This window comes from Moschus berezovskii, chromosome 21 (genome assembly GCF_049115385.1).
Source record: "Moschus berezovskii isolate FMDL1 chromosome 21, NW_MosBer_1.0, whole genome shotgun sequence".
Classification (NCBI taxonomy): Eukaryota; Metazoa; Chordata; class Mammalia; order Artiodactyla; family Moschidae; genus Moschus; species Moschus berezovskii.
In genome coordinates, this window is record NC_142480.1 from 22,598,283 (window position 1) to 22,623,481 (window position 25,199).

The window sequence follows — 25,199 nt, forward strand, 5'->3', positions numbered from 1 at the left end:
TGATAAAGAGTCTGCCTGCAATGCGGGAGACCTGGGTTTGATTCCTGGGTTAGGAAGATCTCCTGGAGAAGGAAATGGCAACCCACTCCAGTATTCTTGCCTGGAAAATCCCATGGATGGAGAAACCTGGTAGGCTACAGTCCATGGGGTCGAAACGAGTCGGATATGACTGAGCAACTTCACTTTCACTTTCAATATTCACTGCAGCACTACTTACAATAGCCAGGACATGGAAGCAACCCAAATGTCCATCAACAGAGGAAAGGATAAAGAAGATGCGGTACATATATGCAATGGAATAATGTTGTTTGTTGTTGTTGTTAAGTTGCTAAATTGTGTCTGACTCTTTTGTGCCCCCATGGACTGCAACCTGTAAGCTCCTCTGTCCACAGGATTTCCCAGGAAGGATACTGGAGTGGGTTGCCATTTGTGTCTCCAGGGAAATTTTCCCAGCCCAGAGAGCAAACCCACATCTCCTGCATTGGCAGGCAAATTCTTTACCACTGAGCCACCAGGGAAGCCCCAATGGAATATTACTCAGCTATCAAAAAAAGAAAAAAATAATGCCATTTGCAGCAAAATGGATGGACCTAGAGATCATCATAAGTAAGTCAGACACAGAAAAACAAATATCATATAATATTGCTTATATGTGGACTCTAAGAAAACAAGGGTACAAATGAATTTATTTACAAAACAGAAAAAGAATTACAGGTGTAGAAAACAAACTTATAGTTACCAAGGGATAAGGAGAGGGAGGGATAAACTGGGATAAATTGAACATACATACTATTAGCACAGGGAACTCGAGTCAGTACTCTGTAATGGCCTACATGGGAAAAGTGAAAGTGAAAGTCACACAGTTGTGTCCGACTCTTTGTGACCCCATGGACTGTCCATGGAATTCTCCAGGCCAGAATACTGGAGTAGGTAGCCTTTCCCTTCTCCAGGGGATCTTCCCAACCCAGGGATCGAACCCAGGTGTCCTGCATTGCAGACAGATTCTTTACCAGCTAAGTCACAAGGGAAGCCCTAAAGAATCTAAAAAAAAGGGACTGGAAATATGTATATGGATGACAGCCTCTCATTAATACTTGAGCTTGCACCCTTAAAAAAGATACAAAATTAAGAGAAAATTAAACAGAAGGATGAAAATGGTAAAGAGCAAAAATTAACAAAACTGAAAATGTAAAATCAACATAGAAAAATCAATTAAACCAAAGGCTGGTTCTGAGAGCAAATGAAATTGATAACCTTTTTGGCCAGACCGATCAAGATAAAAATGAAGATGCTATACATTGCCAATATCAGAAAGAAGCGAAGGCTATTAAAATAATTTCATATACATTAAAAAGACTAAAAGGGAATATTACAATTTAACACCTATAAATTCAACAAATTCTTTGAAAGGTAAAATCTACCAAAGCTAACTCAGTAAGAATAGCTAATCAAAATAGGCCCATATCTATTAAAGAAATTGAATTCATAGATTAAAAAACCTTCCAACAGAGAAAACTCCAGCCCCAGAGGATATAGGATCTCTTAAATCCCCATTTCTTTCCTGGAAACTTCCTATCTGAGGATTCTCTCAAATTGGACCATCTGCTCTCTAGCCTGCTATACAGCCCTTCTACCTGGGACATCATTTCACTGTTCTCCTGGGTTGAATCTACTATTTCCTACACCCAGGTCTTTTTTTCACTTCTTTATTTTTCAACAGCAGGATTTCTGAGGCCTTTTCAGATCTGAAAACATCTTTATTCTAACTTCCATACTTTACATATTGTTAGTTAACTGGCCATTCTGCTGATCAAGACAACAGATGCTGATATATTCAATTTTTTTTATTTGGTTTTCTCTCTGGAAATCTTCAGAAAATTTTTTTTAATTCCTGGTGCTGTGAAATTTCACAAACACGTGCCTATGGCTAGGCTTTTTAATTTTTTTTTAATTGCGCACTCCTAAGGAACAGCCACATAAAATGCTGTACACCTGGTTTTGGGTTATTTTTGCTGGGATAGAATGCAGGGTAATGTTTTGCTGTCAAGTTTTTATAGATTTATGTTGCTTGAAAGAGTTTATAACAATTATGCATTTATTTTTTAATAAATGAAAAGAAGCAGTCATAAAATAATACAGTAGGACCATTGTTACATTAAGAAAAAAAAAGCAAACAAAGCAAAACTATGTGGTTGGATATATATACAGACATAACGTAATGCATTCAAGTCTGAAAGGACGCATTCCAGGATTCTACAGTTTTTACAAGAGCCACTAAAAGAATTATAAGGCATGTATAATTTCCAACGGAGAAGGTAATGGCAAGCCACTCCAGTACTCTTGCCTGGAGAATCCTGGGGACGGGGGAGCCTGGTGGGCTGCCGTCTATGGGGTCACACAGGGTCGGACACGACTGGAGTGACTTAGCAGCAGCAGCAGCATAATTTCCAAAATAACAGGGCAAAAAAAAAAAAACCCCACAAAATATGAATGGATTAAATGATCCAACCATCAGATGTTCCAATTTTAAGACAAAGATGTCCCACTAAGTACACATTAACCAAAAAAAAAAAGGCTGATATAGTTAAACCAAAATCGTAAAGAGGTCACAGATTGGATAAGACACAGGAAACATGACAACTAAATACAGTGTGGGATCTGGATTGAGTCCTGGAACAAAAAAAGAATACTACTGTTATGGGAAAACTAGTGATAAAGTATATAATTTAGTGACTAGCATTGTAACAATATTAATTTCTTGGCTTTGAGAATTATACTGATTATGCATTGTGTTAACATTAGAAGTAGGTTGAAGAGTTTACAGAAATTCTCTGTGCTATTTCTGCAACTTTTCAGGAAGTCTAAAATTATTTCAAAAAGTTTTTAAAAAGTCAGATTAGATATTAAAACGAAGCGCATTACTAGGGATAAAAAGGGACACTTCTTCATGGAACAAAAGTTCAATTCATAGGAAGATAGACGAATTAGAAAGCTGAATATGTTTCTAATAAGATGACTTCAAAATAAATAAACCAAAAATTGGCAGAAAACTACTAGGAGAAAATAAAATCTAACATTACACATGGAGATTTTCAGTTCAGTTCAGTTCAGTCGCTCAGTCGTGTTCGACTCTCCGCGACCCCATGAATCACAGCACGCCAGGCCTCCCTGTCCATCACCAACTCATGGAGTTCACTCAAACTCATGTCCACAGAGTTGGTGATGCCATCCAGCCATCTCATTCTCGGTCTTCCCCTTCTCCTCCCGCCCCCAACCTTTCCCAGCATTGGAGTCTTTTCCAGTGAGTCAACTCGTCACATGAGGTGGCCAAAGTATTGCAGTTTCAGCTTTAGCATCAGTCCTTCCAATGAACACTCAGGATCGGTCTCCCTTAGAATGGACTGGTTGGATCTCCTTGCACAGTAAATTATCAGTAACAGACAGGCAAGCACATGTGAGTACGCACACACACACACAAATCAATAAGGAAAGAGAAGATTTTAACAAAAGCATTATCAAATTTCATGTAATAGACACAAAGTACTGTACCTGTTAACTGCAGAAGTTATTAAGACATCACTAACACAATCATATAACACTTTAAAAAGGACATTTCAATGATTCTTCAATTCAAATATCCGATGGTTTTATATAGACATTAACTTTTTATTTATTCATTGAACTGTCCATATATATTTACATACTTTTTTAAACATGTATTAAATTTCACAATAAATATCTTTTAAAGTTAACTGACCTATATCATTTAATTACATACTCTTTTATTTTTCCAGTTTTTCAAAACTTGTTTTATCTTGAGCAGCAGAAACCTCAAGATAAAACTATGAAGATGGAAAGCTCATAAGCTCCAACAGAAAAATCAAAAAAAAAAAAGATTCAGGATTAGGGCTTCCAATAAAATCATCCCTGCTGTATTCTTAGTTTTCAAAACTTATAAACCAAGGGATACTAAAGGCAATTCTCAAAAAAATATTTATAATACTCAAATCACTCTAATGCAAAACTGTAGATAAATAAGAGCAGACTATCTGGCTATCTACATCCCAAGCAGCATAAAATCTAAATTAAAAACACCTTCAATACTGACAACATCTGAATCAGAGGTGGTCATACCAATTGCCAAAAGCAGTTCTATGCTAAGTCCGTCCCAAGATTATCTAATTTAATGAAACCCCAAACCAACCTTCAAAATAATCATCTCTTTATGTTGCCATTTGTGAGATAAAACAAATACCCAGCAATTAAAACAATTACAGAATAGTTAAATGATTAATATTTTACTTTGCAAAAAAGTAAAAATAATATCCTCAAATTTGTTTGAGATGATAAAAACATTTTGAAGCTATGTTTATAAAAAACTTCAAGAAGAACTATTCTTTTCATTAAAATTTTTTTTTTTTTTTGAAATTAGCAAGAGCACTTTATTAGTAAGCTACTGGAAGTGACGGAATTTTGGCTGAGCTATTTAAAATCCTAAAAGATAATGCTGTTTAAACGCTTCACTAAACTGTCAGCAAATTTGGAAAACTCAGCAGTGGCCACAGGACTGGAAAAGGTCAGTTTTCATCCCAATCGCAAAAAAGGGCAACGCCAAAGAATGTTCAAACTACTGTACAATTGTGCTTATTTCACATGCTAGCAAGGTTATGCTTAAAATCCATCAAGTTAGGCTTCAGTAGGAGTTGGTGATAGACAGGGAGGCCTGGCGTGCTGTGATTCATGGGGTCGCGGAGAGTCGAACACGACTGAGCGACTAAACTGAACTGAATATGTGAACAGAGAATTTCCAGATGTACGAGCTGGATTCAGAAAAGACAGAAGAACCAGAGATCAAACTGCCAACATTCATTGGATGATGGAGAAAGCAAGGGAGTTCGAGAAAAACATCTACACCTACATCATTGACTGTGCTAAAGTCTCTGACTATGTGGATCACAATACACTGCGAAAAATTTTTAAAGAGATGAATACCAGACCACCTTACCTGTCTCCTGAGAAACCTGTATGTGGGTCAAGAAGCAAGAGAACCAGACATGGAACAAGTGACTGGCTCAAAATTGGGAAAAAGAGTATGACAAGGCTGTATACTCTCACCCTGCTTATGTAACTTACTGCATAGTACATTATGGAAAAGGCTGGGCTGGATGAAACACAAGGTGGAATCAATATTGATGGGGGGAAAACCTGATGCCAAGAAAGACTGAAGGCAAAAGAAGAGGATGGCAGAGGAAGAGATGGTTAGATAGCATCACCGACTCAATGGACATGAATCTGAGCAAACACTGGGAGACAGTAGAGGACAGAGGAGCCTGAAGTGCTACAGTCCATGGAGTCACAGTCAGACATGACTTAGAGACTGAAAAATGGACACCTAACAAGTCACCCCAAAACTTAGCAGCTTAAGACAATGCACATTTATTATCTCAAAGTTTCTGAGGAATGGCGTACTGATCAGTTAGGTCCTCAGTTCAGAGTCTCTCAAAAAGCTGAGGCCACAGTGTTAACTCAGGGCGACAGTCATCTCAAAGTTTAACTGGAACACGATCTCCAACTTCCCTCAGTGGCTGTTGGGAGAATTCAGTTCTTAAGGGGTTCAATTCAGTTCAGTCGCTCAGTCAAATCCGACTCTTTGCAACCACACGGACTGCAGCACTCCAGGCTTCCCTGTCCTACACCAACCCCCAGAGTTTACTCAAATTCATGTCCATTGAGTCGGTGATGCCATCCAGCCATCTCATCCTCTCATCCCCTCCTCCCACCTTCATACTTTTCCAGCATCAGGGTCTTTTCAAATGAGTCAGTTCTTAGAATCAGGTGACCATAGTATCGGAGTTTCAGCTTCAGCATCAGTCCTTCCAATGACTATCCAGGACTGATTTCCTTTAGGATTGACTGGTTGGATCTCCTTGCAGTCCAAGGGATTCTCAAGAGTCTTCTCCAACACCACAGTTCAAAAGCATCAATTCTTGGGAGTTCAGCTTTCTTCATAGTCCAACTCTCACATCCATACATGACTACTAGAAAAACCACAGCCTTGAGTAGGCAGATCTTTGTCGGCAAAGAAATGTCTCTGCTTTATAATATTCACTGTCTAGGTTGGTCACAGCTTCTCTTCCAAGGAGTAAGTGTCTTTTAATTTCATGGCTGGTCACCATCTGCAGTGATTTTGGAGACCCAAAAAATAAAGTCTGACGCTGTTTCCCCAATTATTTGCCATGAAGTGATGGGACCATATGCTATGATCTTAGTTTTCTGAATGTTGAGCTTTAAGCCAACTTTTTCACTCTCCTCTTTCACTTTCATCAAGAGGTGGTTTAGTTCTTCTTCACTTTCTGCCATAAGGGTGGTGTCATCTGCACATCTGAGGTTATTGATATTTCTCCCAGCAGTCTTGATTCCAGCTTGTGCTTCATCCCGTCCAGCGTTTCTCATGATGTACTCTGAATATAAGTTAAATAAGCAGGGTGACAATATGCAGCCTTGATGTACCCCTTTCCCGATTTGGAACCAGCCTGTTGTTCCATGTCCAGTTCTAACTGTTGCTTCCTGACCTGCATACAGATTTCTCAGGAGGCAGGTCAGGTGGTCTGGTATTCCCATCTCTTTCAGAATTTTCCATAGTTTGTTGTGATCCACACAAAGGCTTTGGCATAGTCAATAAAGCAGAAATAGATTTCTGGAACTCTTGCTTTTTTGATGATCCAGCGGATGTTGACAATTTGATCTCTGGTTCCTCTGCCTGTTGTAAATCCAGCTTGAACATCTGAAAGTTCATGGCTCACGTACTGTTGGAGCCCGGCTTGGAGAATTTTGAGCATCACTTTGCTAGCGTGTGAGATGAGGGCAATTGTGCAGTAGTTTGAGCGTTCTTTGGCACTGCCTTTCTTTGGGATTGGAATGAGAACTAATGAGGACTTTTCCGGTCCTGTGGCCACTGCTGAGTTTTCAAAATTTGCTGGCATATTGAGTGCAGCACTTTTATGGCATTATCTTTTAGGATTTGAAACAGCTCAACTGGAATTCCATCACCTCCACTAGCTTTATTCATAGTGATGCTTCCTAAGGCCCACTTGACTTCACATTTCAGGATGTCTGGCTATAGGTGAGTGATCACACCACTGTGATTATCTGGGATGTGAAGATCTTTTTTGTATGGTTCTTCTGTGTATTCTTGCCACCTCATCTTAATATCTTCTGCTTCTGTTACATCCATACCATTTCTGTCTTTATTGTGCCCATCTTTGCCTGAAATGTTCCCTTGGTATCTCTAATGTTCTGGAAGATATCTCTAGTCTTTCCCATTCTATTGTTTTCACTCTATTTCTTTGCATTGATCACTGAGGAAGGCTTTCTTATCTCTCCTTGCTATTCTTTGGATCTCTGTATTCAGATGTCTATATCATTCTTTTTCTCCTTTGCCTTCAGCTTCTCTTCTTTTCACAGCTATTTGTAAGGCCTTCTCAGACAGCCATTTTGCTTTTTTGCATTTCTTTTCCACAGGGATGGTCTTGTTCCCTGTATCCTGTACAATATCCCAAACCTCCGTCCATAGTTCTCTAGGCACTCTGTGTATCAGATCTAATCCCTTGAATCTATTTGTCACTTCCACTGTTTAATTGTAAGGGATTTGATTTAGGTCACACCTGAATGGTCTAGTGGTTTTCCCTAAACTCTTCAATTTAAGTCTGAATTTGAGAATAAGGAGTTCATGATCTGAGACACAGTCAGCTCCTGGTCTTGTTTTTGCTGACTGTATACAGCTTCTCCATCTTTGGCTGCAAAGAATATAATCAGTCTAATTTCAGTATTGACCATCTGGTGATATCCATGTGTACGGTCTTCTCATGTATTTTTGGAAGAGGGTGTTTGCTATGACCAGTGCGTTCTCTTGGCAAAACTCGACTAGCTTTTGCCCTGCTTCATTCTGTACTCCAAGGCCAAATTTTCCTGTTAGTCCAGGTGTTTCTTGACTTCCTACTTTTGCATTCCAGTCCCCTATAATGAAAAGGACATCTTTTCTGCATGTTAGTTTTGGAAGGTCTTGTAGGTCTTCATAGAACCATTCAACTTCAGCTTCTTCAGCATTACTGGTTGGGGCATAGACTTGGATTACTGTGATATTGAATTGTTTGCCTTGGAAGTGAACAGAGATCATTTTGTTGTTTTTGAGATTGCATCCAACCACTGCATCTTGGACTCTTTTGTTGCCTTTGATGGCTACTCCATTTCTTAAAAGGGGTTCTTGCCCACAGTGGTAGATGTAATGGTCATCTGAGTTAAAGTCACCCATTCTAGTCCATTTTATTTGCTGATTCCTAAACTGTTGATGTTCATTCTTGCTATCTCCTGTTTGACCACCTCCAATTTGCCTTGATTCATGGACCTAACATTCCTGGTGCCTATGAAATATTTTTCTTTACAGCATCGGACTTTGCTTCTATCATCAGTCACCTCCACAACTGGGTGTTGGTTTTGCTTTGGGTCCGTCTCTGCATTCTTTCTGGAGTTATTTCTCCACTGATTTCCAGTAGCATATTGGGCACCTACCAACCAGGGAGCTCATCTTTCATTGTCCTATCTTTTTGCCTTTTTATACTGTTCATGGCATTCTCAAGGCAAGAATACTGTAGTGGTTTGCCATTCCCTTCTCCAGTGGGCCACATTTTGTTAGAACTCTCCACCATGACCTGTCCATCTTGGGTGGCCCTACATGGCATGGCTCATAGTTTCATTGAGTTAGACATCATTCGATGGGGCTATTTGTAAAAGTATACTTACTGATGCTGAAGCTGAAGCTCTGATACTTTGGCCACCTGATGCAAAGAGTCGACTCACTGGAAAAGACCTTGATGATGGGAAAGATTGAGGGCAGGAGGAAAAGGGGGCAGCAGAGGATGAAATGGTTAGATGGCATCACTGATTCAATGGACATGAGTTTGAGGAAATTCTGGGAGATAATGAAGGGCAGGGAAGCCTGGCATGCTGCAGTCCATGTGGTCACAAAGAGCTGGACACGACTGAGTAACTGAACAATAGCAACGTGTGACTGTAATGTTTTGGTTTTAAATATCTCTCATTCCCTTTAAACCTGAGGAATAAAAGAGAGGTAAGAAGTGAGAAAAGAAAGGAAATACAACCTTTGTTGATTTACATGAAAGGCTACGAAAGAGATGGATATCCAGGCAGTTGTCGACACTGAGTAAAAAAAGTATAAAAAAGCATAAACTTTTTGCCATACTTTGAGATGGATATTGTCTTTTGAGCTGTTCCATCTTGGGATGGCTTGGTTGAAATTTATATCTACGCGATTGAGTACACTCATAAGAGATAATTAACAATTACTTCCACAAGGGCTTCCCTTGTGGCTTTGCTGGTAAAGAATCTGCCTGCAATGCAGGAGACGTAGGTTCGATTCCTGGGTTGGGAGGATCCCCTGGAGAAACTAAAGGCTACCTACTCCAGTATTCTGGCCTGGAGAAAAGAGTCGGACATGACTGAGCGACTTTCACTTTCAATTACCAATGACTTGGGCCATGAAACTCAACTGTGGCACCCTTCCCTGAGTTCGAGGTCCTGTCTTCCTTAAATGCTTCATTGGGCTGTCCAGTTCATCTCTTATTTTTGGCCCCTTGCCTTTCACTTAGCACTAAAAGTATAAAAAAAACAAACTTTTGAAAGTATGTTAACATATTTAGCTAAGAACTCTTTTTTTAGGTGGTTTATAGAAGTGATTTAGGCATTTACTTGAATATATGCTAATACTAACTCAGCAGTGGACATAGGACTGGAAAAGGTCAGTTTGCATTCCAATCCCAAAGAAAGGCAATGCCAAAGAATGCTCAAACTACCGCACAATTGCACTCATCTCACACGCTAGCAAAGTGATGCTCAAAATTCTCCAAGCCGGGCTCCAACAGTACGTGAGCCGTGAACTTTCAGATGTTCAAGTTGGATTTACAACAGGCAGAGGAACCAGAGATCAAATTGTCAACATCCGCTGGATCATCGAAAAAGCAAGAGTTCCAGAAAAACATCTATTTCTGTTTTATTGACTATGCCAAAGCCTTTGACTGTGTGGATCACAACAAACTATGGAAAATTCTGAAAGAGATGGGAATACCAGACCACCTGACCTGCCTCCTGAGAAATCTGTACGCAGGTCAGGAAGCAACAGTTAGAACTGGACATGGAACAACAGACTGGTTCTAAATCGGGAAAGGAGTACATCAAGGCTGCATATTGTCACCCTGCTTATTTAACTTATATTCAGAGTACATTATATGAAATGTCAGGCTGGATGAAGCACAAGCTGGAATCAAGACTGCTGGGAGAAATATCAATAACCTCAGATGTGCAGATGACACCACCCTTATGGCAGAAAGTGAAGAAGAACTAAACAGCCTCTTGACGAAAGTGAAAGAGGAGAGTGAAAAAGTTGGCTTAAAGCTCAACATTCAGAAAACTAAGATCATGGCATCTGGTCCCATCATTTCATGGTGAATAACTGGGGAAACAGTGACAGACTTTATTTTTTGGGTCTCCAAAATCACTGCAGATGGTGACTGCTGCCATGAAATTAAAAGACACTTACTCCTTGGAAGAAAAGTTATGACCAACTTAGATAGTAAATATTAAAAAGCAGAGACATTACGTTGCCAACAAAGGTCCATCTAGTCAAGGCTGTGGTTTTTCTAGTAGTCATGTATGGATGTGAGAGTTTGGACTATGAAGAAATCTGAGCTCCCAAGAATTAATGTTTTTGAACTGTGGTGTTGGAGAAGACTCTTGCAAATCCCTTGGACTGCAAGAAGATCCAACCAGTCAATCCTAAAGGAAATCAGTCCTGAACAGTCATTGGAAGGACTGATGCTAAAGCTGAAACTCCAATACTATGGTCACCTGATGTGAAGAACTGACTCATTTGAAAAGACCCTGATGCTGGGAAAGATTGAAGGCAGGAGAAGGGGACGACATAGGATAAGATGGTTGGATGGCATCACTAACTCAATGGACATGAGTTTGAGCAAGCTCCAGGAGTTGGTGATGGACGACAGGGAAGCATGGCATGCTGCAGGTCATGGGGCCACAAAGAGTCAGACACGACTGAGCAACTGAACAACATACCAGAAATGGGTTTCCCTGGTGGCTTAGTGGTAAAGAACCTGCCTGCCAGTTCAATCCTTGCGTTGGGAAGATCTCATGGAGAATGGAATGGCAATCCACTCTAGTATTCTTGCCTGGGAAATCCCATGGACAGAGGAACCTGACAGGCTACAGTCCGTGGGGTGGCAAAAGAGTTGGACACTACTTAGCTATTAAACAACAACAACAACAATATTAGAAATACATATATGCATATCCTATAATATAGTCATTTCACCGGTGGGTATATATCCAACAGAAACGTTCACCAAAATACAAAAAATGTTCATACCAGACCTATTAGTAATAGGCAAAAGCTGGATAAAATACTGCACAGCATTAAGAACAAACGACTGCTACATAACTTGTATAAATCCCGCAAATATTAAGCAAAAGTGAGACACAAAAGACTATACACTGTATGTTTCCATTTATATAAAGTCAATAATCAGTAAATTTACTGATGATGTCAGAAACTGAAAAGTGGGGCTTCTAGGATGTGAGTAACGCTCTTTTTTGGATACGCACACTTTGTGAAAATTCAGTGAACTGTACACTTATGATCCATGCACTTTTCTGTGTCTATTAACCTTTAATAATTAACACACTAAAAACATTTCATATTTACAAACTCTATGCCTTTGAAGGAAAATTGTGTACATCTTCTGTTCACTCTTCTGATTTGCCATCGTTACCATCAATGACATATCTTAATTCTTGTTACCTTACACAGAAGGTAGTTTTGTTTTAATTAATTCTCTTGGTATACTACTGCACAGGATACCCACATGTTTATGTAACCGTCATTTCAGGTTAGTTCCACAATAGATCCCAAGGAGAAACTTTGAAAAGCCAGTAACTTGTCATTGTGAAAGTTATCTGGGAAAGGGGCGGGGTCGGAGGGGGGGGAAGCTCCTTATAACGTCCTTTTGTTTGGCCCTTTGTTTGGGCTCACCTTTATCTACTTCCACTGTGATTTAATCTGCATAAAATGTTCAAAGGAGCCTTTCAAAAAGCCTCTTCTGGTGGAAAAGTCTTTTCTTCCCACGACATCCTAATAATGCTGTTATCTTGTGTTCATCCAGTTCCTTCCACCCACGGTGCTTAAAGTAAATACTTAACAAATACTATCGGGTGGTGTCACCTTCCAGCCAGAGCGAGAAATGTGGGCCCAGAGACACTATGAACTCAAAAAATTCTAACAGTATCTTTCTACAGCATGGCTCCGCCTACCTAAGGAATCAACGTATTCTTTGGCGAAACTTAAGAGTGTGAGAACTGCAATACAAACCAGTGAGTGACTCTCAAGGGCACGGAGTCAATCCTAGGTTGAGCCAGGATCTCCAACTCACTGCCTCTTAAGGGAAAAGCAAACCAACAACAACAACAAAAAACCCTCGAATAAAAACTCAGCGGCAGCACTCTTGTAATAAGAAACAGGGGAAGATGCCGAAATCCTGCCGAGAAAGTATACCGGAGGACCACACAACGCTGACCTTCGAGGGAGCCCCATCGTTCCCGGCCGCACGGGGCCAGCATTCACCGGGTGCAGCTCCTGCGCAGCCCCTTCCCCTTCTCCAAGGAGGCTGCGGCCGGAAATTCCAGGGCTGATGGCAACCCACCCCTCCTTTTCTCGGATCGCCCAAACCTCCCACCCTACCCGTTTACCTGAGATGCGCCCCGCACAGCCCCGGGAGCAGACTCTGCGTTCTCGCCGAGTTTCTCAGGCCAGACGCGCAGCCTCCACGTCAGCCAATCGCAGCTCGCTCGGAGCCTCCCTGCCCCGGGTTCCTCTGCGCGAGGAGGTGCGCGCGCCCGTGAATGCCCCCGCGCCGCGCGGCGGAGGAGGGGGCCAGACGCGCGCGACGCGCGGGGATCCACGGCGAGCAGGGGCGGAGCAGACGCCGGGCGGGGGCAGGCGGCGCGCACCGGGCATGCGCATTTCGCGCCACCGGGGCCTAGGGGCCCCTGGGCAACAGAGGACGCTTAGGAAGTCTTCGCTGGAGTTTGGAGAAGACAGTTTTAGTGGTGAAGGTTGTCAGGTCTGAGATGAACGGCGCATTCTGTGGGAACAGATATTCGCCGGACAAAAGTTAATCTGGTTAAGAAAGGGAAACCACGTCCATAACTACGTGTCTTGTGGCCTCAACTTGAGCGTTGTGGAGTTTCCACGGAAACTGGCGGAAATGGGGTTTCCGGTTCTGTTTTTGTCTTGAGGTGAGAGGTAGAGTGGGGATGGGACCCGAGGGAGAGAAGCGGGAGTGTTGGGTGGAATGGTTGAATGAAAAAGGCCGCAGTCGGACTCCAGTGGGCTAGCAAAAAGCAGTACCCACGTCTTAGACAAAGAACGCTTCAGACGAAAACTAGGAGGTCCTTAAGAAAAGGATATGGATGCTTAACGTTCAATATATGGATTCTTTAAGACAAAAGGTTGAACTTTCCAGAATTAAAAAAATTAAGTCCTCAATTAGTGTACCTCTGTGTTGAAACAAGAAAGGATTATACCTGATAGTAATTCAAATGTGGTTTTCTCGTACCACAGATAAGTGTTGCTTTTTCTAAATGTTATGTTTACTCCTTCAGACGCCACATAGTTATTGAGGACATACCATGTGCCAGGTACTCTTCTGGGTTTGGATAATAAGCAATAGTGATGATTTCTTAACTATCCCCGAAGAATATGTATAATATAAAGTCTTGACGGTCTCCTAAGTTAGTCGTTAAAGTTAATGAAAGGAACTTCAGTTCAATTCAGTTAGTTCAGTTGCTCAGTCGTGTCCGACTCTCTGCGACCCCATGAACCACAGCACGCCAGGCCTCCCTGTCCATCACCAACTCCCGGAGTTCACTCAAACTCATGTCCATCGAGTCGGTGATGCCATCTAGCCATCTCATTCTCTGTCGTCCCCGTCTCCTCCCACCCCCAATCCCTCCTAGAATCAGACTCTTTTCCATTGAGTCAACTCGTCGCATGAGGTGGCCAAATATTGGAGTTTCAGCTTTAGGGTCAGTCCTTCCAATGAACACCCAGGATTGTTACACTTTAGCAAAAAGGAGGAGTCCGGGGGTTGGGGGGGAATGAAAAAACAAATGTAAATTAGTTGGAGCACAGTTGTAATACAAGTTCTTGGTTATTATATTGTAACGAATGCACAGGGCTCTGAAGAAATTTTCTTTTTTTATAGATTCAGCTTTGAAATCCATTTTTCTTTACTTCAGTCAAGGTCTGAATCAGATATTTATGGACAAAAAGTACCATAAAAATATAGGAGGCAAAAAGGAGAACGGGTCAGAGTAGATGGGCTCCTGCTGCTGTCACTTAAGTCGTGTCCGACTCTGTGTGACCCCATAGACAGAAGCCCACCAGGCTCCCCTGTCCCTGGGATTCTCCAGGCAAGAACACTGGAGTGGGTTGCCATTTCCTTCTCCAATGTGTGAAAGTGAAGTCGCTCAGTTGTGTCCGACCCCTAGCGACCCCACGGACTGCAGCCTACCAGGCTCCTCCATCCATGGGATTTTCCAGGCAAGAGTACTGGAGTGGCTTGCCATTGCCTTCTGCGAGAGTAGATGGGAAGAGCACCTTAATCAGGATAAAACGTTTGACTGTGAAAAGGTATAAGGGCAACTCAAATTTATGTTATAACAAAAAAAGGAGGGAGAGTTGCTTTTCCTGGCTATGGAGTAGCAAGAAATAAGAGAGAATAGTTATCACAACACTGAGAAAAGGCAAACCAAATAATGAATTTATAAGTTAAATTGAAGCAATGTGATTATACTATTTTTCTTTGGGTAAGGGGGGGCTGGAAGAAGCACAAGCTGGAATCAAGATTGCTGGGGGAAATATCAATAACCTCAGATATGCAGATGACACCACCCTTATGGCAGAAAGTGAAGAGGAACTCAAAAGCCTCTTGATGAAAGTGAAAGAGGAGAGTGAAAATGTTGCCTTGAAGCTCAACATTCAGAAAACAAAGATCATGGCATCTGGTCCCATCACTTCATGGGAAATAGATGGAAAAACAGTGGAAACAGTGTCAGACTTTATTTTTTTGGGCTCCAAAATCACTGCAAATGCTGATTGCAGCCATGAAATTAAAAGACGCTTGCTCCTTGGAAGGAAAGTTATGACCAACCTTGATAGTATATTAAAAAGCAGAGACATTGCTTTGCCAAGCAAGGTCCGTCTAGTCAAGGCAATGGTTTTTCCCGTGGTCATGTATGGATGTGAGAGTTGTACTGTGAAGAAAGCTGATCGCCGAAGAATCGATGCTTTTGAACTGTGGTGTTGGAGAAGACTCTTGAGAGTCCCTTATACTGCAAGGAGATCCAACCAGTCCATTCTAAGGGAGATCGATCCTGGGTGTTCATTGGAAGGACTGATGCTGAAGCTGAAACTGCAATACTTTGGCCACCTCATGCGACGAGTTGACTCACTGGAAAAGACTCTGATGCTGGGAAAGGTTGGGGGCGGGAGGAGAAGGGGACGACGGAGAATGAGATGGCTGGATGGCATCACCGACTCTGTGGACATGAGATTGAGTGTACTCCGGGAGTTGGTGATGGACAGGGAGGCCTGGCGTGCTGTAATTCATGGGGTCGCGGAGAGTCGGACACGACTGAGCGACTGAACTGAAGGGTACATTAACCCTGGTTTTTAAAAGTTCATTAGCTTGGTGCGAAAAACCTCTGGGGAAAGAAGAAAATCCATGTTTTTTTTCCTTTTAATAACCTGTTTTTTCTTCTGTTGTTTTTATTCAGTGAGTTCAAACATTATGCCTTTTCTCCTTAGTCCTTCTTCCCATTTACCAGAAGTAACTCTTAAACGTTCTTTTCTTGAACTTTACATGCCACAATAACTAATTTTTTCCTAACCGCTTCCACCACCATCATCACTCACATGTACATTTCTTCATTCTCAATCCTGCTAACAGTTGCCAGTCTACAAGAAATGAAAGGCCCCAATTAGACCTTTTTTTCTCAAGCCAGTTATCAAAGTCAGTATGTCCTTATCCCTCTTATAAGTTGGATAAGTATGAGAGAAGTAAAGAAAATGAACCTCATTTTCATTACAGAGAACAGAAGAATGTCAGATCATGAATACTTTTAAGTTCACAAATGTATTTCCCACAATGTGCTAGCCACACCCATCAGTTAGAAATTAAATAGTAAATAAAATCTATGCACACATGTAACTTAGAATATCTTTTTTATTAGTGTTCTCTAGAGATCTAGAAACTACAAGGTTAGATAGATAGGTTTTTATTGTAAAGGGAATCTTGTCTTAATTTGCAGTTTTGAGCTTAATCCTCCCCTGATCTCAGTGTCTTTATCTTCTACCATTCCCTTTCTTAGAGTTTTGTTAGTGGCTCAGGGGTAAAGAATCTGCCTGCCAATACAGGAGACTTGGGTTCAGTCCTTGGGTGGGGAAGATCCCCTGGAGAAGGAAATGGCAACCCATTCCAGTATTCTTGCCTGGAAAATCCCATGGACAGAGGAGCTTGGTGGGTTACAGCCCCTGGGGTTGCAAAGATTCAGACACAGCTTAGTGATTAAACAACATTCACTTTCTTATGTACCTAATAAAAGAACTTCAGAATACATCAAACAAAATGTGTTAGCACTGCAGAGAGAAATCCATAATTAATATAAAATTATAATCAGAGATTTCACACTCATCTCACAAATTGATAGAGCAAGCGGAAAGAAAATCAGGAAGGGTATATAAGGCTTGAACAACACAATCAACCACAACAGTATTAACCAACTTACCTAACTGACTTTTATAGAATACCTATTAACAACAGGATATACTTTCTTTTCAGGTATGTATAAAATATTCCAAGACAGGCCATAATTTATATCATAAATAAAAATTTATTGAAAAAGACTCAAATCAGGAGTGACATTAAGAAGATGGCAGAATAGGCACCCCAGACCCTCCTTCTCCCATGGAGACACAAATTTAACAATGATACATGGGCCAATTGCCTTTGTAAGAAATCCAGAAACCAGTTAAGTGGGTCCTGCACCCCCGGTTAATGTGAAAGCAATTGCATCAGTACCCAGTAAGAAATCTTGTGGCACTCACTTGCAAGTGATTCACCCCCAATAAAACATGACTGGGAGGAAACTCTCAACTCCCATTTTCTCACTGAGAAGGAAAAGGAGAACATATATCCAGTGATCTGAATTTTCAAGAAGGTGCCTGGGGGACTGGTTTCTGTCTTCTTTGAATCTAAAAACTGACAGGAACGGGCAGCCAGTTTGGGGCTGCTAAGTACAAAAGCAATCAATGTGCCCCAGAGTCCATTATACTACAGGCAGAAGTTAGATGGAAGACAAGTACCACAGCTTACTACTGCATCACAGAGGCCACAGTAAGGCAGAAAGATCCAAAAGGAGAATCTCAGTAGAAATTGGCAAACCTCTTCAATTATTAGATTACATACACAAGCCCAAAATGTTTGTAAGGCTTAAGATGTCTCTAGGATCTCTAGCTGGATTGATTATAGAAAGTTCTCCCTGTATGAAGCCAGACCACAAAAACTGGGAGAGGTGGCTGATTTTTCAAATGCTAAAGTCCCAACAGAAGATGACAGGACATACAAAGAATAGGGAAACATTACCCATTGAAAGGAGCAAATTAAATTTGATACCTACTCTAAAGAAATGGAGATATACGAATTACAAAAAAGTTCAAAATAACCATCATATGGATGCTCAGTGAATTAAGACAGCACAGATAGATAACAAGTGTAGTCAGGAAAACATGTTAACAAACAACATTAGCAAAGATAAACTATAAAGAAGACCTAAACAGAAATTCTGAAATTGAATTCTTGACCAGAAAGAAGAAAGAATCAATGAAACTGAATACAGAACTTTCAAAATCACTGAGGCAGAGGAGCAAGAAGAAAAAAGAATGAAGAAAAATTAGGAGAGGCTAAAGGACTTATCACCCCACTCCAGTACTCTTGCCTGGAAAATCCCATGGAGGGAGAAGCCTGGTAGGCTGCAGTCCATGGGGTCGCAAAGAGTCAGACACGACGGAGTGACTTCACTTTCACTTTTCACTTTCATGCATTGGAGAAGGAAATGGCAGCCCACTCCAGTGTTGTTGCCTGGAGAATCCCAGGGACGGGGGAGCCTGGTGGGCTGCCGTCTATGGGGTTGCACAGAGTCAGACACGACAAAAGCAACTTAGCAGAAGTAGCAGTAGCAAGGGATTTATGGAACACCATCATGTGAAACAACATAAGCATAATGAGAGTCCCAGAAGGAAAAGAAAAAGAGGGCAGAGAGCCTGTTTGAATTGACTGTAAACTCACCAAATCTGAGGAGAGAAACTGACATAAAATTCAGGAGCCTCAAAAATTCTGATGAGACTTGTACTGAGACACACAAACTATCAAAAATCTGAGACAAAATGTGAATCTTGAAAATGAGAAAAAACAATTTGTCATGTACAAAGGAGCTTTTTATGAGATTATAAGCACATTTCTCAGCTGAAACTTCAGGTTAGAAGGGAGTGGGATGATGTATTCAAAGTGCCAAAAGAAAAAAATGGCCAATCAAGAATACTACGTTCTGCAAAAATCTGTTTAAATAACAAGAAGAAAAAAAGATTTTTCCAGATAAAGTAAATCTATAGGCGTTCATCACCATTTCTCCTGCCCTACAAAAAATGCTGAAGGGAACTCATCAAGTTGAAAGAATGGTAAAAAGCAATACAAAACCATAAGAAAAAATAAAGCTCCATGGTAAAGGTAAATTTATAGACAAATATAGAATTCTACAGTATTTGTAATCTATATGCATGAATCGCTTTTAAATGTATAAAATTTAAAACATAAAAGCATGAAAACTACAAATCTGTTTATGGATTTGGAACATAAAAACTTATCTTTTATGTGTGTGTCATCAACATAAAGGGTAGGACAGATGTAACCAAAGGAAAATATATTCTATATATTCATATGCATAATGAGAAAGGAATCGGAAGTTTACTATAAAAAATCCATTGATTAAAAATTTTTAAATGACAACAATAAAGAATAGGAAGAAAAACTACACAGCATACAAAAAGCAGCTAAGAAAATGGCAATAGTAAATCTTATCCTGTCAGTAATTACTTTAAACGTTAATGTATATTCAAATATGTATATTGGCTAAATGGATGAGGAAACAAGATCAACTATATGTTGCCTACAAGAGACTCCTTTTAGAGCTAAGGAAACATAAAAGTGAAAGGAAGAGAAAAGATACTGCATACAATCAGAACTTGCAGAGAGTAGGAATGGCCAACTTCTGTCTGATAAAATAGCTTTAAGACAGAAACTGTCACAAGAGACAAAGATGGACATTAATAATAAAAGTGTCAATTCACCCACAAGATGTAACAATTTTCATCGAAAAAGCAAGAGAGTTCCTGCAGATGTTGGTAATTTGATCTCTGGTTCCTCTGCCCTTTCTAAATCCAGCTTGAACAACTGGAACTTCATAGTTCACGTACTGTAGAAGTCTGGCTTGAAGAATTTTGAGCATTAATGTACTAGTGTGTGAGATGAGTGCAATTGTGCAGTAGTTTTAACATTCTTTGACAATACCTAACATTTGCGACCCCATGAATCACAGCACGCCAGGCCTCCCTGTCCATCACCAACTCCCGGAGTTCACTCAAACTCATGTCCACAGAGTCGGTGTTGCCATCCAGCCATCTCATTCTCCGTCGTCCCCTTCTCCTCCCGCCCCCAACCTTTCCCAGCATCAGAGTCTTTTCCAGTGAGTCAACTCGTTGCATGAGGTGGCCAAAGTATTGGAGTTTCAGCTTTAGCATCAGTCCTTCCAATGAACACCCAGGATTGATCTCCATGCAAGGAGATCCAACCAGTCCATTCTAAAGAGTCGGACATGACTGAGCGACTGAACTGAACTGAACTGAAGAGTAAGAGATATGCACTCATCTCACACGCTAGTAAAGTAATGCTCAAAATTCTCCAAGCTAGGCTTCTGCAATATGTGAACTGTGAACTTCCAGATGTTCAAGATGGTTTTAGGAAAGGCAGAGGAACCAGAGATCAAATTGCCAACATCTGTTGGATCATCGAAAAAGCAAAAGATTTCCAGAAAAATATCTATTTCTACTTTATTGACTATGCCAAAGCCTTTGTGTGGATCACAATAAACTGTGGAAAATTCTGAAAGAAATGGGAATATCAGACCACCTGACCTACCTCTTGAGAAACCTATATGCAGGTCAGGAAGCAACAGTAAGAACTGGACATGGAACAACAGACTAGTTCCAAATCGGGAAAAGAGTACGTCAAGGCTGTATATTGTCACCCTGCTTATTTAACTTATATGCAGAGTACGTCATGAGAAATGCTGGGCTGGAAGAAGCACAAGCTGGAATCAAGATTGCCGGGGGAAATATCAATAACCTCAGATATGCAGATGACATCACCCTTATGGCAGAAAGTGAAGAGGAACTCAAAAGCCTCTTGATGAAAGTGAAAGAGGAGAGTGAAAAAGTTGGCTTAAAGCTCAACATTCAGAAAACTAGGATCATGGCATCCAGTCCCATCACTTCATGGGAAATAGATGGGGAAACAGTGGAAACAGTGTCAGATTTTATTTTGGGGGGCTTCAAAATCACTGCAGATGGTGATTGCAGCCATGAAATTAAGAGACACTTACTCCTTGGAAAGTTATGACCAACCTAGCTAGCATATTAAAAAGCAGAGATATTACTTTGCCAACAAAGGTCCGTCTAGTCAAGGCTATGGTTTTTCCAGTGGTCATGTGTGGATGTGAGAGTTGGACTGTGAAGAAAGCTGATGGCCGAAGAATTGATGCTTTTGAACTGTGGTGCTGGAGAAGACTCTTGCAAGTCCCTTGGACTGCAAGGAGATCCAACCAGTCCATCCTAGAGGAGATCAGTCCTGGGTGTTCATTGGAAGGACTGATGGTAAAGCTGAAACTCCAATACTTTGGCCACCTCATGCAAAGATTTGACTCATTGGTAAAGACCCTGATGCTGGGAGGGATTGGGGGTAGGAGGAGAAGGGAACTACAGAGGATGAGATGGCTGGATGGCATCACCAACTCGATGCACATGAGTTTGGGTGAACTCCAGGAGTTGGTGATGGACTGGGAGGCCTAGCGTGCTGTGATTCATGGGGTCACAAAGAGTCAGACATGACTGAGCCACTGAACTGAACTGAAGAGCTATGCCCCATATTCAGAGCTCTGAGCACAGTGGGTACTTGTTGACTGTGGATTACCACTGGTTGATTCCTAAGCCCAGAATGTTCTTATCCCACGTCCTATCTTCTCCGCTCATCTAGAGATATAGGATTAGACCACCTGTGATATCAGGTCTTGCTTTTTTTACTCAAAGAAATCTGTTCCAGTGCAGAGAGGTTAAAAAGAGATATCAATTTTCTAAAAGGGTATTTGGAAAGAGAGAATCTGGGAGTCTTCTGACTGAATCATTGGGATCCTGAAAGATTGAGGTCTGATGCAAGACCTCAAACTTGCATCTACCTCCTCAGGTTAAAATATTCATAGATTAAGATATTTATGAAAAAAAAAGATATTCATGGAAATGATGAATGATGTCAAAAGGCTATAAATCTTGACCTGAGAGTACTGCTGTATTTCCTGAAATAATCTAGGGAAGGGAAAAATTTATTTACATTGCAACATGGTGTGATCTCTTTCATTAGATTATATACTCTAGGGGGGATTTTAACTGTAATATTGCCAGAGCATAATGCTGACACACAGAAAACTCTCCATGAATGAATGTAGAATTTGCTTCCCTGTGTGCCTTGGGGTTTAATAGTATGTAATAATCCAAAAAATTTCTTTAATTGAAAAAAATTATCTACTTATATACAAAATTAATTTTGGTAGCATTTAATTAGGTTTCAGTATGACCAAAGGTAATTTGGCCTGTGATTAACATTTAAATCTATAATCCCATGGCTCTTAGAAGAAGGAATCCTGGAATTGAATCCAGCTATATTGGGCTTCCCTGGTGGCTCAGAGGTTAAAGCGTCTGCCTCCAATGTGGGAGACCCGGGTTTGATCCCTGGGTCGGGAAGATCCCCTGGAGAAGGAAACGGTAACCCACTCAAGTATTCTTGCCTGGAGAATCCCATGGACGGAGAAGCCTGGTAGGCTACAGTCCATGGGGTCGCATAGAGTCGGACACGACTGAGTGACGGAACGGAACGGATACCAATAACTTATGGTGTGATCTTGGGAAACTTAGTTTCCTCAATGGAAAATGAGGGAAATATTCTCTCTGAGCTCTGAAATTCTGACTTTAGTGCTTAGTATATAATAGGTTCTAAGTATTTACTGAGTTAGTAAGTGATTCTATGTTATACTTAAGGCCTCATATTTAATTAGTAATTGAAACATTGCTTAAAAGCTTTTACTGTATCTAAATAGCAAATATTTCTGAAAACTATTGGTAAGCATTTCAACCTAGGTAATTTTAATCAAATATGAGAAAATTTGTTTTTGCATATCTGACTACAGAAGTAATAAGTCTCTCCAATTGCTTTCATTATTATCAGCTTTTAATAGCTCAACCTAAGAAATAAAGACAAAATATAAAACCAATTACTGTATTTTGTACATTTAATTGGAAATCATATATATTAAGTTGAACCTTGTTACATATACTGATATTCAGTAGCCTTCAAAAATAGCAGTTGTATATGGTTCAAACTGAATAGTACTGAATACTGTTGGCTCAGAGGTAAAAGCGTCTGCCTCCAATGTGGGAGACCCGGGTTCGATCCCTGGGTCGGGAAGATCCCCTGGAGAAGGAAATGGTAACCCACTCCAGTATTCTTGCCTGGAGAATCCCATGGACGGAGAAGCCGGGTAGGCTTCAGTCCACGGGGTCACAAAGAGTCGGATACGACTGAGTATACACTTACTTACTTAAGGGTTCCAAAGCTTCTCCTCCTTTTAGGCCTATCATTTCCTGCCTGTTAGGGGTGTGGCAGGTATTTTCCTAAAATTTGAGAATCTTGTCTCTCCTACATAGCATCAACTTGTGGTTTAAAAATAGTATATATCTCCTAGTATTTCTGTTTTGCTAACTCTCCTAAAAAGCTAGTATGAGTAATTAATCATTTTATAGAGAGAATATACTGGGAGTTCCTTAATGTTCCTTGATCATTTAGGTCAGTGGTTCACCAACTTTAGCGTACATAATAATCATTGGAGAACTTATTCAAACACAGTTTTCTGAGCCCTATACCACAGATTGTGATTCAGTAGGTCAGGACTGGAACATGAAGCTGCTTTTCTTATACACACATTACACGGATTATCACGGATATTAGGTATAGAAGTGACTTTTTTGTAATAAGGCCTTTTCTTTTCCTTTGGTCTTTCAGTAAATAAAACTCAAGTTGATAAGGTATAAGATAAATTCCCTTAAGTCAAAACCACTTCTTAGAAAAGTACTACATTAACTCAATTGTAAGAAAACCGTAAATTGGATTTATTTTGACTTACTTGCTGTCAATTTCAGTTCTACAGTTTCAGGACAACTAACTCCAAAGAATTTAGTCACCTGTTCTTTAGAACTGCACTGTGCTCTGGCTTTCCAGAGGGCAAGGGTCGCCGGGGCCCTGCCGATGAAGTTCTAGGCCAGGGTCACTTTTTTTTACTTGCGTTATCAGAGGCAGAGCGTCCAGCTTGACAAACTCTGCAGAAGGCTCCCGATAGGGAAACCCGTGAGCGCCAATCTAGGAGACCAAACCGACTCGCTGTGGTCGACCAACCCAACCCCGGGGTCCCTGGGTCCTCCTCGGAGCCCAGGGAGACAGGAGTGGGGAAAGGGAGCCCCTGAAGGAAAGCCACAGGCAGGTCTCAACCCGCCGGAGATCACGCTGCTAATCTGTGGTCCAAACCGCCCGCCGCCTCCGAGCAGTTGTCGGATTGCCGCCCCCAGGGAGCCACTCGGCCCAGGAAGCCACAGAGCCCCGGCTCTCTTGCTCCGGAGAGGCTCCGCAGATCATCGAGGCAGGCGAGCTCGCCCCGGCATCTCAGCCCACGCCGCGGTCCACTGTCTCGCGAAGATGTCGGCCAAGCCCTCTGTCGGCTTCGTGAACGAGGCTTCTCGGCAGATCCTGGCCGGTGGCTCTGCGGGTAAGGCCGCCCCGCCCGGCCGGGCGCTAGTCGCCTTTCCTTTCGCGTGTTCCGAAAACCTCTCTCCGACAAGTCTCCCCACCAGAGGTTTTGCCTTCTTCCTCTGTCTTCCGCGTTCCGGGTTCAGAGCCCGCGGAGCCCGGGAGTAAAGAAAACCGGGATCAGGCGGCGGGCCCCGGGTGTCCCAGGTCAAGTCGCCGCGGCGCCCGCGCCGGCCGCTCTTGAGTTCCCCGCCTTCTGTGTTCCTAGCTTGGAAAGCAAGGTAGGCAGCACTCCCGAGGCCTGCCACTTTGAGGAGGTCTTTTAGCCTGGCTGGCTATTCTATTTGAAATGACCCAGTTTGCGTTAGACTTATTGTGCTATCCATTATAGCCTCTTTTTTCCCCTAGCTAACTCAGATCTTACATGTTTCTACGTCCCTCGTTAAAGTATGTGCCTCGGGACTCCACAGGTTTTCTTATTGCATCCTGTTTCTTGCTTGCAGCTATTCCTGTCTTAATAAGCATATTAAAATTAAATGAAAATGTTGATGCATATAAACACCTTTGATATAATAGGCTCACAGTAATATATGGAGAGTTATGCTGTAGGGAAGAATCTTTAGAAAGAAATGTTATAACTAATCATGGAAATAATTAGTAAGTGTGGCTAAGAGAAAGTTACTAACACACGAGTTACATTATGTGAGTGTTTTTAAAGATATTTTAAAATATAAATTATGAATTGATTGAAAATTTTATCTTACAAATTGTGATACATTTTATTACGAATATATAAAATAATTATGTAATTCACTCATCACCGTAAAACATTTTTTTAAAAAGTACTTATTTATTTATTTAGCTGCTCTGGGTCTT

The 25,199-nt window shown here is 41.3% G+C and overlaps 2 protein-coding genes across 9 annotated transcripts in view; one reads left to right on the forward strand and one right to left on the reverse strand.

Moving 5' to 3' along the window:
- The window catches only part of MIPOL1 (mirror-image polydactyly 1), a 312,066-nt gene extending 299,019 nt beyond the window's left edge, over positions 1-13,047 (reverse strand). For 2 of the 7 annotated variants that reach the window (XM_088829480.1, XM_088829479.1), the window contains exon 1: positions 12,832-13,047. The gene's annotated coding sequence lies outside the window, so the exon portion shown is untranslated. The remainder of the gene's footprint in view (positions 1-12,831) is intronic. The other 5 variants (XM_088829476.1, XM_088829478.1, XM_088829477.1 and 2 more) reach the window with 5 other exon arrangements.
- A 10,720-nt stretch (positions 13,048-23,767) lies between these two features.
- SLC25A21 (solute carrier family 25 member 21) overlaps positions 23,768-25,199 on the forward strand; it is a 542,462-nt gene continuing 541,030 nt past the window's right edge. For both annotated transcript variants that reach the window (XM_088829485.1, XM_088829483.1), the window contains exon 1: positions 23,768-24,342. In XM_088829485.1, coding sequence (XP_088685611.1) covers positions 24,273-24,342 — 70 coding nt within the window. In that variant the 5' untranslated portion in view covers positions 23,768-24,272. The remainder of the gene's footprint in view (positions 24,343-25,199) is intronic.